Source organism: Typha latifolia, chromosome 7 (assembly GCF_019914945.1).
Source record: "Typha latifolia isolate L0001 chromosome 7, TyphaL0001v2, whole genome shotgun sequence".
Taxonomy (NCBI): Eukaryota; Viridiplantae; Streptophyta; class Magnoliopsida; order Poales; family Typhaceae; genus Typha; species Typha latifolia.
The window spans coordinates 6,708,710-6,727,761 of record NC_133092.1 but is presented as its reverse complement, the minus strand read 5'-3'; the positions used below and the strand labels follow the sequence as shown (position 1 = coordinate 6,727,761).

The 19,052-nt window shown below is 37.4% G+C and overlaps 1 protein-coding gene across 3 annotated transcripts in view; it reads right to left on the bottom strand.

The window, feature by feature from the left end:
* LOC140792485 (probable thimet oligopeptidase) overlaps nt 1-19,052 on the bottom strand; it is a 54,667-nt gene that overhangs the window by 9,346 nt on the left and 26,269 nt on the right. For 2 of the 3 annotated variants that reach the window (XM_073143522.1, XM_073143521.1), the window contains exons 6-13: nt 18,924-19,001; nt 16,205-16,285; nt 13,112-13,204; nt 12,945-13,025; nt 12,706-12,868; nt 12,469-12,589; nt 12,310-12,382; nt 3,814-3,921 (exon numbers count right to left, since the gene is read on the bottom strand). In XM_073143522.1, the coding sequence (XP_072999623.1) occupies nt 3,814-3,921; nt 12,310-12,382; nt 12,469-12,589; nt 12,706-12,868; nt 12,945-13,025; nt 13,112-13,204; nt 16,205-16,285; nt 18,924-19,001 (798 nt within the window). The remainder of the gene's footprint in view (nt 1-3,813; nt 3,922-12,309; nt 12,383-12,468; nt 12,590-12,705; nt 12,869-12,944; nt 13,026-13,111; nt 13,205-16,204; nt 16,286-18,923; nt 19,002-19,052) is intronic. The other variant, XM_073143523.1, reaches the window with a different exon arrangement.

The following is a 19,052-nucleotide window of genomic DNA, read 5'->3' as shown; positions in this document are numbered from 1 at the left end:
ATACTCAGTTGTACGTAGAATGATGGAGAGGAACAAAGGCTTCATTTGCCGGCATAAGAATAACACAAGAAAATTGTATCAAATATTATTGATAATTTTCAAATATATCTATTGATAGTATTGCTTATTGTAACATCTCACTTAATCTTTATACAAATATTAATTTTTTATATGATATGACGTCATATGGATTTGAACATAGACCGAAGAGACTAACACTAGCACCAACATAGGCATACCACAAGAATATATAGGTTGTGGATATAGAAGATAATAATGGTGTTATGAATCTAATGAATATAACTGATATGATGATTGTGCCTATGACATGTGTGGTGCAAATCTCTGGTCAGCACGGTATGCCTTTGTGTGCCACTAGCATACATTGGCATGCCTTTTGCACACAACTTTAATAAGTTTTAAATGTTTCTAGAGATGCTTTCGGTGTCTTCGGCATTGCGCAACCCTTAGCTTTTGGTTTGAGTATATGTATTAAAGTATATATTACAGTCTTTTATCCTTAGATAATGTTGAAAATGGCCAATTTATTAAGAATATCATAATAGTCAATTAGAAACATAATTCAACACATAATATGATTGAATAGATTCATTAATTATCAATAGTTCAATAATTAAAACCAAAACCTAGTTAAACATTATTACTCTAACATGTTTCTATATCAATTTTGACCAAATTTGAATGAAATCGAAACAAATTTAAGATTTTTTTGAAATTTGGAAAAACAATTTGGGGGAAATCGAATTATACTGAAATTTGGTTCAAATTAACTTATATGGAGTTAATCTAATATGTTCCTATACTAATTTTAACTCAATTTGAATGGATTTGACATGTTAAATTTTGATTTTTTGAACTCTAAAAAAAATTATCAAAATTTCCCTTTGATTCCTACATTTTACGAAATATTTTTTATAGATCTAGTACCAAAATGCAAGATCCAATTAGAAAGACCCTTACAAATAATGGATCTAACAAAATTAAGCTAGATATATTATTTGTACACCCCAAATTACTTTTTAAAATACGAAAAATAAAAAAAGACGAAGAAAAAACCTATGCCGATTGGCACGGATCAACATGCACCGGTCTGTCCTAATAGAATAGCTCATGCCGAGTGTCATGCCTTCATCGGCATGGGTCATGCCGACTGGCACGACTAACCTTGATATTTAAACATTATCTAGCCTTCGTTAAGGAAAGATTTTATTGACCCAAGCTTAGACATGATGTTTCCAAGATAGTACAAAACTATCGTACTTACCAATTATCTAAGGATCAGCACCAAGACATAGGGTTGCATAAATTTGCAATGCTTAATGCTCCATGAGAAGATATCAATATCGTCTCCATATTAGGACTACCCTGTACAACCATGGATCCGAAAATTGACCGATCCTGAATCGAATCGGCTGACCCGGACCCCTAGACTGGTTTCGTCTTGGGATCGGCTAGTTACGGTCGTATCGACCGTAATGGCCGAAACTAAAGTTTTGTAAGATTCAGTTCGAATCTAAGATATATCTAACCCATAATTGATGTTTTTAGTTGCCTTTTTTTTTTTTCAGTTTTCAGTTTTTATCCACACTCTCTCCTCTCACCCCTCACACTTCATCGAGCTCATTTGGTGGCCAATCCGGTGAGCCATTTCAGCTATTTCATACTTTGGTGAATTCGGACGAGTATTTTTTTTCTCATTTCTCCTCTCTTTCTCAACCCACTCTTTAACTTATCTTTTCTTACTATTACAGAGAGAAACAAATAGTTTTAATAGATTGACCTTGATTGAGAGGCAGAAAACAACAGTGAATAGATCTTTCTCCACCGTTATTTTGTAGTAACTTAGGAGTATAAAAATTTGTCAAATTCAAATCGATACTCATTATAATTTTTGAGTGAGTTTTTTCTTTAATTTTTAGGCTTCATATGTGACTAATTTTAATTTTCTTATTTTTTTCTATTATTTTTTTCTAAACTTTTAAAATTTTTCTTGTATTTTTAAATAACATTTAGAATTTTACGTAATTAAAAATAATCTGATCCAATACGAGTGACTAATACAACCAATACAACTGATATGTATCCTTTTTTTTCTAACCATCGATCATGATCCCAATACCGAGTTTCAAAACCTTGCGTACAACACGCGTTTATGATTCCATATTTGTTGTAGTGGAAAGATTTTCTAAAATGGTTCACTTTCTCCCTTGTTCAAGGTCTTCTAATGCTTCACAGGTTGCTTATTTGTTTTTCAACGAGATTTCTCGACTACATGGCTTGCCAAAGTCGATTGTTTATAATCGTGATGTTAAGTTTGTAAATTATTCTTGGAAAACACTCTAGTCTAAATTGTACTAAGCTAAAATTCTCCAATGATTATCATCCCCAAACTGATGGTTAAATGGAAAGCAGTGAATAGAAGTTTGGGCAATTTCTTATGGTGCCTTGTTACTGATCATCATGCAACATGGTATTTACTTCTTCCCCAGGCTGAATTTGCTTATCATAATTTGGTCAATCAGACTACAGGTGGAACACCTTTTGAGATTGTCACTGGCATTCCAATTCATACACCCATTGACTTGGTACATTTATTGATCTATTCTAGGATAAAAGAGCGAGCAAAAGACTTTGTGCAACATATCCAATCAATTCATCAAGAAGTCAAGAAGAAAATAGCTGACAGCAATGCATGTTACAAGGAGAATGCAGATTCTCAATGACAAAATGTGAAATTTTCCAATGGGGACATGGTATTGATTCACTTACAACCTGAACGATTTTTGAAAGCTTCTTTATGGAAGCTGCATTTGAAGAGAGCAGGGCCTTATAAGATTCTCACAAAGCTTGGTTCAAATGCTTGAGTGACTGTCAAACTTACATTTTAGTCCTATTTTTAATGTTGAGGACCTAGTTCAGCTTCATGGTGATCCCTACAAACCTAGTGTTTGCCAAACAATTCAGCCGCATGCACCAACTACCAAACAGCCTCATGAGGAGATTGCAGCAACCATTGAAGACCACATAGTGTATGCTAGACATGGAGGTTACCATAAGTTCTCGGTGAAATGGAAATATCACCCACATGGCTCAAGACTGAAGAAGTTCAGGGATTGAATTCAGATCTCTTTGAGCAGTATATTGTTGCTAACTAAGGAGCTGAGTCTTACATAGGAGAAAGGGAATTGATGTAGGAGTCCAAATTGAACTAATTTCTTCATTTCCTTTTATATTGCTTTATTTCCTAAGTTGTATCTCTTTTGGGAGTCCAAGTTGAACTAGTATTTTCCTTAGATGAGATTTGGAGGCTAGGCTTTGAGTCATGTATGGTGCTCTGTATGAGTACATGCTTTTTATAAAAAAGATGAAAGTTTTCAGAAATAAACTATTTCAAAGGAGTGCAGCCTATGTTTTCTTTGCCGAAGCATCTGGTGGTGGATTCCAAGGGAACTAGCCTATTGTAATTCTAGACTAGTAAGTTCGTGATTCTTGTGACCCTTGATGCTGCACCACTATCTAGTACGCAATGAAGATTTCCAAACATTCTCAATTGATATTTTTAGCTTATTCTCTATGTTTGCTACCCTTAACTTAGGGATTACAAGAGAGACAACGCCATAACATCTTTCAGTTAGCATGCATTGATTGTAAGAGGAAAACAAGAAGTCTAGGTGACATAAGGCATAAAACAATGAGAAATAAGTAAATAACTGAGGCTTCTGAAAGTGCATAAAAGATAATAAATTTAACAAGATAAGAGAAATTGCATCACAAAATCTGAGATCTACATACCACATGAGTAAACTCATGGAAAAGGCTCACAACTTCAGGGAATCGTAATAGAGGTGGATCCTCGTTTATTTGTTTCGGACATTGTGAAATTAATAGCGCTACAGGAACCTACAGGGGAAAGGTAGTTATTAAGTTAAACAGAGCTACCGATAAGATTAAGAAGCATCATGTAATACAGTCTCTAATTTCTGAAGAATAAATTTGAAGGAAAGATGTTTTCTAAGCATTGTTGTAAACTTCAGAAAACTTGGCCCTAGGCCAACCTTAGATTTCAAACTTAGCTGATGTCACCAAAATATGGAGTCCAAAGGCTTGTAGTGTTCTTACTTCTTACCATGGTTCCAAGTTTTGGCCTATCCCGATCCATGGCTAAAGCCAGGTGATCCAGTCAATGTTTGATCCATATTGGGTCGGGATCGGTAATATAGGCCAATCCCGCCTACTACGGGCCCTTCCTCTCTCCTCTCTCTAATTTTTTCTTTTCTTCTCTCTCTAGTGCCCTGTCTTTCGCTTTTCTTTCTCTACTCTCTCTCTCTAGCGCCACCCTCTTTTTCTTCCTCTCCTATTCTCAAATCTCTTCCTCCCTCTCTTTGTTTGTCTCTCCCTCTCTTTTAAGTAACAGATAGTGATAGAGAGACAAGAGAGAGAGTGGAGAGTGAGTGAGAGAGAGAGAAAGAGATTGAGAGGGAGTAATAGAGAGAAAGGGAAAGAGAAGAGAAAGAGAGAAAAAGAAATGAAAAAAATAGAGAAAAATACTACCTTACAACAAGAGAGAGAGGTTGGAAGAGAGAGAAAGAGAGAAAGAGAGAAAGAGGAGAGAAGCAATGAAAAAATAAATTTTGCCTTGTGGGAATAATAGAGGAAGAGAGAGAGAAGGAAGGGAAAAAAATAAGAAAAACCAAATTAGCTTTGGCAATAATAGAGAGAAAGTGAGGAAAAGAAAGAGAAAAATAAAATGAAGAGCTAACTCGGTATTCATCAAAGTTTTGAGTAAGTTGATACATTTTTTAGTTTTTAAGCTGCATATGTGAGTAATTATTATTTTCTTATTTTCTTATCATTTTTCTAAGTTTTTAAAATTTCCTACATTTTTAATTAATATTTAGAATTTAACGTGATTAAAAAATAGTCCTATCCAATACGGATGGCTGATTCAATCAATACGTATCATTTTTCCGAATGGCCGATCCCAATCCAAATACTAAGTCTTAGAACCTTGCTTCTTACTATGAATTAAATTCTTTTATTTGTTGTTGACTTGTTTCAGAAAAGTAATTTTTTTACTACTTTCTTAACTTATTTATTTTTCAACTTCCTTGAGTTCTAAACCCCCATATAATAGTGTGGTTAACGTCTAGGTGCTATGTGGTCCCAAGTCAAGTCTAACTTCTACAGCCTAAAGTCTTTTCAAATGTTGCGGTTCTTAATTAAGATACAGATTGGATATGACCAACCCGCCTTGAACTAGATCATTTTTTATTTTTATTTTGAAAATAAGACAATTTATGACAGGTGCGTTCGAATGCCTGCATAGCGTTCACACACACAGAACATCGATTTTGGCCGCTCGAACGCCTGTATAGTGTTCACACATACAAAACCCTATTTTTGGCCATTCGAATGCCCATCGATTAAGTTGTTTCGTATAAGATTTTATTTAGATTTTTTAGACAATTGACTAGCTTCCAAATATGTGAAAAATCATCACCTTAAGATTATTGATTATTGGAACTTTTGTTTTGCATCTAGGCTTGAGCCAACCTTTTCCCTCCTTTCGCCCTCTCAATATCTACCTAGCTTTCCTTCTACAACCGAGGTTAACCCTCCGTCCTTCTCCCTCCTCACTCTAGCAACAAGCCATACCTCGAAGCTCCTTCTTCCCCCTCATCTTGCTCAAGATACTATTCCATCTACCATAGCCATCATCATGATCTTCCATAACCAGAACCGCATCACCAACTTTCATCATACATGTCCATCTCACCATCTCCTAACCTTTGGTCATTATTTCTACCATATCTTTTAATCTACCTGCCCAATCAATGAGATTCCAGTTGCGTCCTAACTTTCAGAGGAATAACATATCCGAATCTCACATCATTTTAATGGTTAGATCGATCCCCATTGCTTTCGAAAGTTTCTCGTGAGTGATTATAACAAAGTGGTATTAGAGCCTGCTTTCCTCGAAGCACGTCCACAATGACGCTAACCACTACATCCATGGCGGTACGAAAAAGAGAAGAAGTAGAAGAGACATCCACGCACACGAGAGAGAGAAACTCTACACTTCCACCGTAGATAACCAAGAGGAAGAAGACCACGCGCACACAGTGTTGCCTCCTCCACCCTCCATCATTGACCCAAATATAGAGGTGCTATCAAGGTCTATTGAAGCTTTAGGACAGACGTTCACCATCCTTGCCTAAACCATCGGAACCTTGAGTCAAACGATCGCATAACAAAACGGTAGTTTGTTGTGAGCGATCCAAGAAAGGCCAATCCGATGACATGAGGTACCCAGGTCTTCCACACAAAACCCCCCCATAATGGTGATACCAATCAAACGATCGGGCAAACCATCGAACCTGGAATATTCTTGCAAAAATATTCAAACTTGTATTCATGTGGCACATCACATGGCTTTCTACTTGAAAATTCTACGCAAAGTTTCTCAAATAAAAATTGAAAGTAAATATGGTTCACATGCTAACCATTAATGAGTATTATAATTTTTTATTAAGCTCTTTTAATTATCATTTTACAGCTTAATCTTACTATTCACAATTAGAATTGAAACATAGATTAATAAAATACTATTTTGCCCTTATATAAACTGCTTAAAATAAAACAAAAACTATATAATATTATCCGGTATCATATCACAAGAAAACAAAATATATTTTTTTGCAACTTATCCATCAGGAAATATTCAATAAATATATTTTTTATCAAAAAACTAACTGTAATAATTAATAATTATGGTGCCATTTGAAGAAAGCAATTACAATAACACGATCCCACAACAAAACGTTGGTTTGTTGCGGGCGATCCGAGAAAGGCCAATCCGGTGGCATAAGGTACCCAATTCTTCCACACCAGAACCCCCCATGATGGTGATACCAGTCGGCCAAGGACAAGAAAAAGAGACCACACTCAAGCCAAGGCAAGGTGGGCCTCGCCGACGAGCGCGGTTTGTAGACGAAAATGATGACAATCTCTAGATTAAGAAGAATGAAGAGGAAGATTGAGAAGATGATAGAGGACATCGGAGGAATCAAGTATGGCTAGAGGAGCACCCACCTCCAATTAGGGAGAAGCAAGATCCAGTTGATTAGCTCTACGGTGCCAAACAATTTTGTCTTCCAGGACACAGAGGCGGACTAAAAGGTTCTTGCATCTTTCCACCTCTAGGATGCGGCGCTACGGTGGTTTCGATCGGCTACCACTCATAGGCCGATTGAAACGTGAGTGGAGTTTCACCATTTGGTATACCAACAGTTTGGATCGTCTAGCAGCGAAGACTTTCATGCTATCTTAACAAAGATGGTCGAGAAGATGATGGTTAGAGCCTACTAAGAGGAATTTGAACGAGTGTCCAACCTATGCACACCACTATGGTTGGATATTCAACTCAAATCCATATTCATTACAGGTTTGCAGGAGGACATTCAAGCCGATGTACAAGCTCTATGACCCACGAATCTACGACAAGCCATAGAGGGTGCTTTGCTCATGAAGGACAAACATCGAGCACTCAGAGGGCACTTGAGACATCCATGGAGCAGTAAGCCACAACCGAAGCCGACGCACGCACCCAGCAGCTCGGGTTACCCGCTGAGGGCTTCTGCGGGTGCAGTGGGACAACGACCACCATATTGCACTTCCACCGATATCAAGTCAGTCCTAAGGCCTCCTACACATACTCTATCACTTGCACAGGTAGAGGGGTGAAAGGTCAAAGGATTGTACTTCAGGTGTAACGAGAAATTCACCCCGAGGCACAGGTGGAGGGGCAAAAGGCCAAAGGGTTGTACTTCAAGTGCGACGAGAAGTTTATCCTGGAGCACTATTGCGCGCGGCGAGCCGGTTCGATGATGCTTATCGATGGTGAGGCTAAGGAGGATGTACATGAGGACAAGGTTGCTGATAGTGATGAGCATGAGGATAAGCAACAACTAGTGCCCGAGGAGGAGAATGATTCAAAGGAGATGAGAGCGGGCATATCATTGCATACCTACTCCGGAACCGCTACATAGGCAAAGACCTTACAGGTGGATGGCATAATTAGAAAGCATATTGTGCATATCCTCACTGACAGGGAGAGTACACACAACTTCCTAGATGAGTGGCTGGTTCAGAAGATCGGGCATAATTCTGAACAGACAGTAGGATTTGATGTTACTATTGGCGATGAGACGACACTTCAAGCTTACAGTATTTGTAGTGCTATTCAGGCGCAAGTCAAGAGACACATTTGTTATGGTCCAATAGCACTCTATGTAGCATGTCATTTTGGGGACTCAGTGGCCATAGAGTTTGGACCCAGTCATATTTGACTTTAGAGAGATGTGCCTCACTTTTAGGCACAATAGTAGGAGGGTGTGACTCGACGGCATTCGACCGCACTAGGGAGCTACTTTGCAGTAGCTACTTGGCTTGACGAGCATAGAGAAACCAACTTGATGCAATTAGCTCCCACTGATCCTAAGGAGGCACAAGAGTTAGGTATAACTAACAATTTGGCTCATGTTTTATAGGAGTTTTTGGTTCTCTTTGAGGAGCCAAATAGGTTAACACCGGCGCGAGAAGCGAACCACCGTATAGAGATCATGCCAGGCGTCGAACTAGCAAATGTGAGATCCTACCACTACCCTCATTTCTAGAAGGAGGATATCTCTAGACTAGTGACCAAGATGCTCCATCAGCGGATCATATAACCCAGTCGGAGTGCATATTCTTCACCCGTGCTGTTGGTGAGGAAGGATGGGAGTTAGCAATTCTGTGTGGACTACCGGGCATTGAACTCCATCACTGTCAAAGACCGGTACCCTAACCTAGTTATTGAGGAGTTGGTGGACGAGTTGGCAGGCACTTCATTATTCAGCAAACTTGATTTTCGGGCCAAATACCACCAAATCTGAGTGCACCCTAATGATTTTTACAAAATGGCATTTCTAACTCATAACGACCACTATGAGTTCCGAGTTATGCGGTTTGGTCTAACAATTGCACCGACGACGTTCTAAGGCTTGATTGATATCTTTCGTCCATTGCTTCGTCGGTATGTGCTTGTATTTTTTGATGATACTCTTATCTATAACAAATCTTGGGATAATCATTTACAACACTTGAGAGAGGTGCTGAATTTATTGAAGAAACATAAGCTTAAGATCAAGAAATTAAACTGTTTATGAGGAGAGCAGTAGGTGAAGTATTTGGGACATACGATTTCAACAAATAGTGCGACCGCCGACCCTATGAAGATACGTTGCATGGTGGAGCGACCAAAATCGAAGGACACCCTTGAATTGCAGGATTTTCTTGGTTAGATATGGGAAAATAGCTGCTCCGTTGACCGCTTTACTAAGAATGGGTTCTTGTGGGGAGAGAAGGCCAAGGCGACCTTTGAGGAGCTCAAATCAGTTATGACCACAGCCTCTGTTCTTGCCTTGCCGAACTTCTCCAAGCAATTCATCATCGAGTGTGATGCATCGGGGGCTAGAATAGGAGGCAGTGCTAATGCAAGTAGGAAGACCAATGGCATATTTGAGCAAAGTCTTATCCGAAAGATAAAGACAATTGTCCACCTATGAGCAGGAGATGTTGGCAATAATTTACACGATCACTAAGTGGCATCCTTACCTCATTGGACAACGATTTGTGATCCGTACAGACCAGCAGAGCATTCTGTATTTCTTGGGGCAATGCATACATACTCTCGCATAGTAGAGATGGGTATCCAAATTGATGGGATACGATTATGAGATGGTGTACAAGAAGGGAACAGAAAATCAAGCTGCCGCTCTATCCCGTAGCCCTACGCCGACTGAGCTTGCGACATTCAATGCTCCTACCTTTCCCTTCTTAGAGGACCTAAGGCATACAATACAGCTGACCAAGGTTATGTTGAGTTGTTACAGGAGATCATGGCTGATCCGACGTGACATCCGAAGCTTGAGGTATGTGATGGTCTGATTTTGGATCGTGGGCGCCTTCGCGTGCCCACAAACTTAGAGGCGCACCCTTGACTGTTGGAGCACTTCCACGGCACTCCAACAGTTGGCCACGAAGAGGTGCTGAGGACCTACAAGTGACTTCCCCAAAGCTGTACCTGGACGAAAATGAAGACAAATGTAAAGCGCTACATCAAGGAGTGTCAAATCTGTCAACAAACGAAGCCGGAGTTTCTCAAGCCAGCTGGACTACTCCAACTATTGCCAATTCTAAGCAAATCTAAGAGGACATATGCTCATTTTTTCAGCTCTAGCACATCCATTCAACAAGGGCTGTTACTGAAATCTTTGTTAAGGATGTAGCAAGGCTTCATGGGATGCTAATAACAATCGTATCTGACAGAGACAGCATCTTTATCAGTGACTTATGTGCGGAATTCTTTAGACTACAGGGGACACGATTGACACTCAATTCAGTCTATCATCCACAAAAAGATGGCTAAACTGAGGTAGTCAATCGATGCATTAAACAATATTTGAGATATTTCATGGTGGATTGACCGAGAGTAATTGTGGTATTTGCCTTGGGCGGAGTGGTCCTATAATACCACCTACCACCAAAGCATTTAGATAACTCCATTTGAAGCAATATATGGTCGGACCACCCCCGTGCTACAGACATGATCGGTTGTCAGTTATAGAGAGGTCGAAGGCGGACTTGGAGTTGATAGATCAGGATGAGATATTGAGATGACTTCGTGAGCATGTCGCTACAGCTCAAAACTGAATGAAACAGGTTTATGACTGAGGACATCGCGAGCGCGAGTTTGCAGTGGGTGACTGGGTCTTTGTGCAGGCAGAGCCATATCGCTAGGTGATCTTGCGGCCTGTGCCAAACTAAAAGTTGTCCTATCAGTTCTTTGGCCCATACAAGGTGTTGGAGCGTATTGGACCTGTAACCTATTTGCTTAGAGCTGCCTGGAGGGACATGGATACATCTAGTTTTCCATGTCTCAGTTTTGAAAGCTAGAATCAAACCCAATCTAGCAATAGGAACTAACTTACCAGAGCAAACTGAGGAGCGTGATATGGACGAACCCGTACGAGTCCTAGCCAAGTGGCGACGTCAACATAACTGGTGAATGAAGACAGAGGTTCTAATGGAATGGCTAGGACGGCCCACAAATGCGGCGACGTGAGAGTTGGAGGACGACGTGAAAGACCTTTTTCCTCACGTTGCACCTTGAGCACAAGGTGAGGGAAGCATGGCGGGTTGTTGCAATTCTTAAATAAGATACATATTGGATATGACCAACCCGCCTCGAACTGGATTATTTTCTATTTTTGTTTTAGAAAGATAAGACAACTTCTGGTGGGTGTGTTTGAATGCGATTGAAGGGCATTCGAATACCTGCACAACGTTCACACATACAAAGCACTGTTTTTAGTCATTCGAACGCAATCGAAGGGCATTTGAACGCTGCGTTCGAGCGCGCCTACGTAGCTGTCACACATACAAAACCATGTTTTTGGCCGTTCGAACACAGTCGAAGGGCGGACATTTCTGTTTCGTATTAGGATTTTTGGACGATTGGCTAGCCTCTAAATATATGAAAAAATAGCCACTTTAGGATTATTGATTATTGGAACTTTTGTTTTGCATCTAGGCTTAAGCCAACCTTCTCCCTCCTCCTTCCTCCCCCTCGGTATTCACCCTGAGTTTTATTCTATGGCCGAGATTAACACTCTGTCGCTTATCTCTCCGCACTCTAGCAACCAGCCATACCTAGAAACTCCCTTCTTCCCCCTCATTTTGTTCAAGATACTATTCCATCCACCACAGCCATCATCATCTTCCATAACCCTAACCACATCACCAACTTCCAACATCCACGTCCATCTTGCCTCTCCAGACTTTTGGTCATTATTTTCCCCATATTTTTTGATCTACATGCCCGATTGAAGAGATTCCGGTTGTGTTGGATTCCTAACTTCCAGAGGAATAACATATTTGAATCTCAAATTATTTCAACGGTTAGATCAATTCTCGTTGCCTTCGTAAGTTCCGTATTCAGTTCTGTCTAGTATTACGACGTGTATTGAAATCTACTTCCTTGTGGGTGATTGTAACATCAAACCATGTTACTACATATTAAATAATATACATCATTAATTCCATATAGAGAAGGTTAGAGGTTTGCATATAATCTAATGAAATCATAATCATAGAAAAAGAAATAGAACTCTTAATTATCAATGCACTAGAAAAGTCATAGAGTGACCATAAATTTCTGGTCAGAAAGGTCAATATAGCCAATAGTACCTGACGTGCCCCATTAGAAGACAGGCTTCCATTCTGAAGTGGGACAACACAAGTATGTGTAAATTTTCCTTCTCTATGGAACAAAATAGGTATTTAATAAAGAATCATGATATTTCTTTACTTGCAAGAAAAAATGCACAAATTGAGAACATAAAGAACCTGAAGCTGATATCAAGGTAAAAGTAACCCAAAAGATCAGCAGAACTGGCATCTAGAACAGAGAACACAGAAACAGTTTCATGCCAAACTTCAACATCCTCAATTTCCTGAAATCTTAAACCTGCGTCAATATAATTATTAAAGCGCAAGGAAGATACACAATAAATCCATAATATTCTCTATTTACTATAAGGATGATGGTTTGAACTCAAATAAAGAAAATGATATTGATATTACCAAAGAGATCCTGAAATATCTTGAAAAGTCCTGACAAAACCAGATTCATAGGAAAGTATTGTCTAACTTCTCCCAAGTCAAGATCAAGCAATTGTTCTTCAGCCCTCCTGATATAATATAATAAATCTTCCATGCCAAATGGAGAATCCCCCTCTTCTTTTCTCTGAGTTCCAAGACATTCATAGGTTATAATTTATTTAATGCGCAAAAGATAGCAATAGAGGGCAGTCAAATTCAACCTTTAAATCTTTAAGCATATTTAGCTCTCTATTGGCAAGGTCACTTAAATTTTCTGAGACCTCCTCTAAAAACTCAAAGACCTGTAATTAATGTAGGAAATTCCATCAGAATGTAACAATACTAAGCAATTTAGGATAGATGTCTAACTAATAGATATAGTACAAACCTTTGCGGATGACCTTGCCATTCTAGGTTCAGTAGCAAAATCAGCATAGTTTGAATAACCAAGCAAAAGAGAAAATTTATGGCGCAACTGGACCTGAATATAGTACAAAACAAGCATGATCGTAGTTCTGACCTATATCATAAAAAAATCTCTCTAAAACTAGCAAGGTTTTCAGTTATGATTATATGCTGTCAGGGATACTTTTCCAAGAAAAGAACATTATAAATGCCCTTCATTATATGATTCACATACTCTTGAAGGCAAGGATGGCTGTGCCAACATAGAGTTTCGGCACTTGGCACAGGCTACACTAATGGCACAACCCTATGTCAAGACATGTCGCTTGGCAAGGATGCATACCGACTCGGGCCAACCAAACAAAAATTGGTTTATAAACATATTATATTAATTCCATATGAGTTGATTGAATCCAAATTTTCTAATCTTTAGCTTTTAAATTTCAACATGATTAGACTTCGTCCAATTTTTCAAAAATACCAAAAAATCTAAAATTAATTTGTCAAATTAAATCAAATTGGGTCAAAACTAATATATAAAAATATGTTAGATTAACTATGTTCAACTAAGTTCTGATTTTAATTATTGAGCTATTAATCAATTAATGTATTGAATAATATTACATGTTGAATCATGCTTTTACTTGACTATTGCTACATCTTTGATAAAATAGGCCACTTACAATATTATCCAAGGATAAAAGATTCTAATGTAGACTTTAACACGTATATTAAAATTAAAAACATGTATAAAAATCCTAAAAATTATATTAGAGGCATGCCAGTACACCCCGTGCAAACCAGGTACCGGCATGGCCATCCTTGAAGGTACCATATCTTCAATATGTATCAAGAATGATAGCATCAACAACACAGAAGAAAATAGATCAGATTAGATGTATATTGCTTCAGCAGTGTAAACATCAAAAATTTCATCGCATACTTCATATATGATACTGCTAAAATATTCATAATGACGATAACTATTCATATAACTAAAGAAGTGTGGCTTGTTTAGGACTGTATATATATAAATTACATTATCTGGAACAAACATAATGCACTATAAAGACACTCCAGAGTTCTTTCTGACAGATTCTAAACTATCAAAAAATTGGCAAGCATAATCCTCCGAAAGGCTGGCTATCCGCCACCCCACTGGCATTAATAATTGGTAATGTTGGGACACTAGTATCTTACTGAAAAAGCGTTCAACCCAGCAAAGAGTCTCACAAAAAACAGAGAGAAAAGTGCACCCCAAAATAACCCCAATTCAAGAACTCAAGCAAGCCAATTGGTACAGCAATAGAACAATCTTAGCCATCAAATTTAGTAAACAGGCTGCCACATGGAGATGGATTCATTATCTTTAGGGTTCATATCTATGAGTTACATGGGGCCACAATGGACTAATGACTTCTCAACGGATTTCTTACTATGCCTATAGGTGAGCCAGCCAAATTTGTCAATTCAGAATAAATATATATTGAGCCTCCGCAATAATTATTTGCAGAAGATGTACTATCTTTTGCAATTTAAATTCATTTAGTAATTAGTATTAGGAAAACTAGGTGGGACCCTTGGATCACTACAACTAGGGGTGAAAACGAGTCAGATTAAGTCCAACCCGACCCGCTATCCGACCCGATTCGGATCGGATTCGGATAAAAAATTTCTATCCGATTCGGATACGGATTCGGATACGGATAGAATTTTTGAAAAAAATTTGGATACGGATTCGGATAAGGATCGGATATATTTTTCGGATTCGGATACGGATATCGGATATCCGTTTATCCGCATATTTTTTTAAATGATTTACAGTTTTTAGTTTGCTTATTTAAATAGTAAATATTAATATTATTACTAATAATACATTATATATTATTTATAGAGATTAATTTCTCTAATTTTATAAATTTGACATACAAAAAATTTATTTATCATAAAACTCTTAATAATTTTGTGTTAATTATATATAAATAAAATATTATAATTATTTTAAATTCAATCAATATCCGTTTAAGATCCGATCCTCTATCCGAAAATTATTCGTATCCGTTTAGTTAGGATATGGTTTTAAATTTTGCTATCCGTCCAATATCCATATTCGTATCTGGACTAAAATATGGATCCGGATATAGGTTGAGCACTATCCGATCCGTATCCGATTCGTATCCGATCCGTTTTCACCCCTAACTACAACCCAACATTCCATGCAGAATATCATTTTAAGAGAACAACAAAAGTGGGATATCAATTTTTAGATACCATCGTACACATAGCACTCATAAAATATTAAAACTAGCCAGCAGTTCACAGTATATCAAAATACCAATGTTTTAAAAAGCGACCGCGGGTGGCAGGCGGTCACCCCACCGCCTAGCGCCTAGGCGAAAGGCAGGCAACAAGGCGGGTGACAAGACGGTCTAGCATTTTTAATATAAATAAATAAGTATAGTATATACAGAAATTTTAATAGTGCACTAAACCAAAACACTAAATAACATAATCACATTGGCTAATTGCTTATTAGTGATAACTGAATAACTGAGATATCTATTTACTAACTCTAGTTTATCCACATGAACCACATTTCAAAATCCTCTAATTAGAAATTATATACTTAAATAGAAGGCAATTAGTAATTCCCCCAATTAATAATGCATGACAGTAAAAAAAAAATTCCTTCTCTGTAATCTTAATTCAATAATTCATAAAGCAATTAGCAATTAACTCCTCTAAATTGGTTAGTTTTATTAAACCTGGTCCGCTATAAAACCCGACCCGCTCACTAATAACCGCATCTCGACTTAGTGGGCCGAAGCGCTAGCCCGCCAAGTCGGGCCAGGCGGCCCACCTAGCACTATTTAGCGTCTAGGCAGCCCGCTAAGGCGCTTGGCCGCCTTTTGCCGATGCCTTTCAACATGGCGGGGCGACCGATGCACCACCCCGCCATGGCGGCCGCGTTTTCCGCTTTTCAAAATAGTGCAAAATACTTTAGCAAGCTCATCAATTATTTACATAACTTTCACAACATAAAGAAAAAATTGACCCGGAAGAAGTAATGACTTACCAAATTCTCTAAGATATCAAGATTTTCTTTTCCACCTCTCTGGCCATTTGCCACAGCTACCAACTTCCTCGTAGCCCCAATCTTGAACAAAAGAAAAGTATTAGCAACTACTGAAGACATATCTCCATTTCTAATTACTTTACATATGAAAATAGTTATTCAGGTATCATAACTAGAGAAAAAGATATTTCTAAACTAATATATTCATCATTCATGATATTAGTCAAATTAATAATTCTTAAAGCAATGAAGGAAACAAAGAATGCTAGGTTAGATATCTAAAGCATTGTATTGAAAAGCGGCCATGGTAGCCACCATGGCTGGGCGGCACACCATGCTATTAACTTGCCAGCAGTTCACAACATACAAGTTGCCACAAGGTTGATACGGGTCAGCATGGGATAAAATTTGACACAGATCATCATACGGGTGTATAAAAAAACTAACCCGGTATCAATGTTATTAACTCACTAGGCGCAAGAATCAATGCTTGACTCTTTTCTATATGTCAACTACATGTAAATTAGTAACAAACTTTCATCTAAAGTCCAACTTCCATTGTTAAATAGGTGGATAATTTCACAATGGAGTTATATCTAACCTTGAACAATAAATTTATAACATCAAGCTAGTTACTAATTTTGAATTACAAATAATAAATGAAATAAATGCTATTTCAGTATTATTGCAGTAAGTGGTTGACTTTTCGTAGTGTTTTAATAGACCTCCAACTCTATTTGTCTAAGAAAATTGCTGAAGGACTACTAAATAATAATACATAAATGTGTCAGTTTGAATAGTCAATAATGGTTGTGGCAATCCATGTCAATAGAACCCATTGCTTGATGAGAAGGGAGATCATCCTCGACCTTACAAATTTATTACTGAAGAGATTGGAGTTCTCGGATTGCTAGGGAAGTAGTGGACATAAAGATACCTAGGTGGAATACCAAGAAGACTCAAATCAAGGGTTTGACCATCTCATGCTAAGTTAAGCTCATCAAAGCCAGACAAATAGTTAGACCTCTAGAGACAGAGTTAGGGGTGGTCATTTGGGTATTGAATGAGGACAACGGTCTACTAATCAAGTTAGATTTTCCCAATCAGTTACTAGTCAAGCTAGATCATCTTCATGACCGGTTGATCCCTTAGAAGGCTTAAATACAATTGATGATAATGATGATGATGACAGTGATAATAATGAAACTTAATTTGGGACTAATGGTAGTGATGATGGAAATGAGACATTCATCCCTGCTGCACAACATTCTTAAAAAAACATAGTGTTTACAAAGGAGGAAAATTTGACACATGCCACCTAAGATCAAGACTATAGGGCCAATCTTAGATAAGTACAAAGTAGAATTTATTAGAAACAAAAGAAAGGAAAGAGACTATCTCAAGCTCAACATGATTATAATTAAATGAGGGAAGGACTTAAGTCTATTGGTAGTAGAACATCAGGGGAGATGTCTTCATAGGATGAAATGATTTTATTATATCATTGTCATCATATTAACCACACCTACCAAAGCTGATTACCAAAGCCAAAAGACTCCATATCTACAATGTGCATATGCCTACGGTGTGCCTGTGTCTATGCCAATGTAGGTCGTTCTCGTGCATGTTCAATATCTATATTATATTATTAGAGAATTACAAAATCTATATTTGTATTATATGAAGACTATGAGACGTAACAATAAGCAATACTACCAGTGAATGAGTTTTAGAGATTATTGGCAGTATTTAAAATAATATTCTTGTGTTATTCTTGTGCAAATGAAGTTTTTGATCATTTTCATTAATTTACATTCAATTATATATTAGTTTTAATTATTGAACAATTATCAATTAATAAATGCATTTGATCATATTATGTATTGAATAATGTTTCTATTTGACTATTGTTATAATTTAATAAAAAAAGTCATTTACAAAAATAATCTAAGAATGACAGACTCAAATGTATTTTTTAATACTTATATTCAAACTAAAAACCAAGGATTGACGTGCTGAAGACTCAAAAACATCTCTGAGTACACTAAATTTTTAATTAAAAATATGTCAAAATTGTGTCAATGCATGCTAGGAGCGTGTCACTGACGCATAAGAGCGTACTAACCTAGGATGCCTTCGGCACAACCGTCATTTTAAAACTCAAGTTCTTAAGGATATAGGCAACATCTCATAAAAGACAATCAATTTTAACAGAGTTCTGTAAAGGGGGATCAATTAGCCTAGCTTCTAAAAAATTCAACTTGGTCAGTTTTACAGAAGAAAAAAACTGAAAGAGTTTTTTAGCATAAATTCTCGGCATGATGATGATCTGAACATAATTGGAATATTTTTAAGAAGCATTCTCAGAATGACGAAGATATAGTGTTTACAAAGACATTTTCTGAAGATACATTAGTACTTGAAATTTCCTACAAGGGAGTAACCAAGCATTGTCCTACAAAAGAAAAGAACTAGATTACCTTCCAGGGCAAAAGGAAGGTCATGTGCCAAAACAAGTCAGAAACATAATAAATACACAATACAGCAAAATTACTTTTCATGCAAAAAAATATAACATTTCAATTTTAATATCCTATGCTACAAAATGTTAAAATACAGTTAATTTGAAGAAATAAACAAGAGAAAAACGAGAATAACAAAATCCAATGGATTAATACTGGAAATTGGGAATGCATGATATGAAGAATATAAAACTCACCTTGCAATACTCAAGAATTGGAGTGACATGGAAACTTGTCAATAGAACCTTCAGTTTTCCACCGGTTTTTTCTAAATTCTGAATAACACAATTTAATATTTCCCCTCCTGAGTAAAAATCACAAGACAG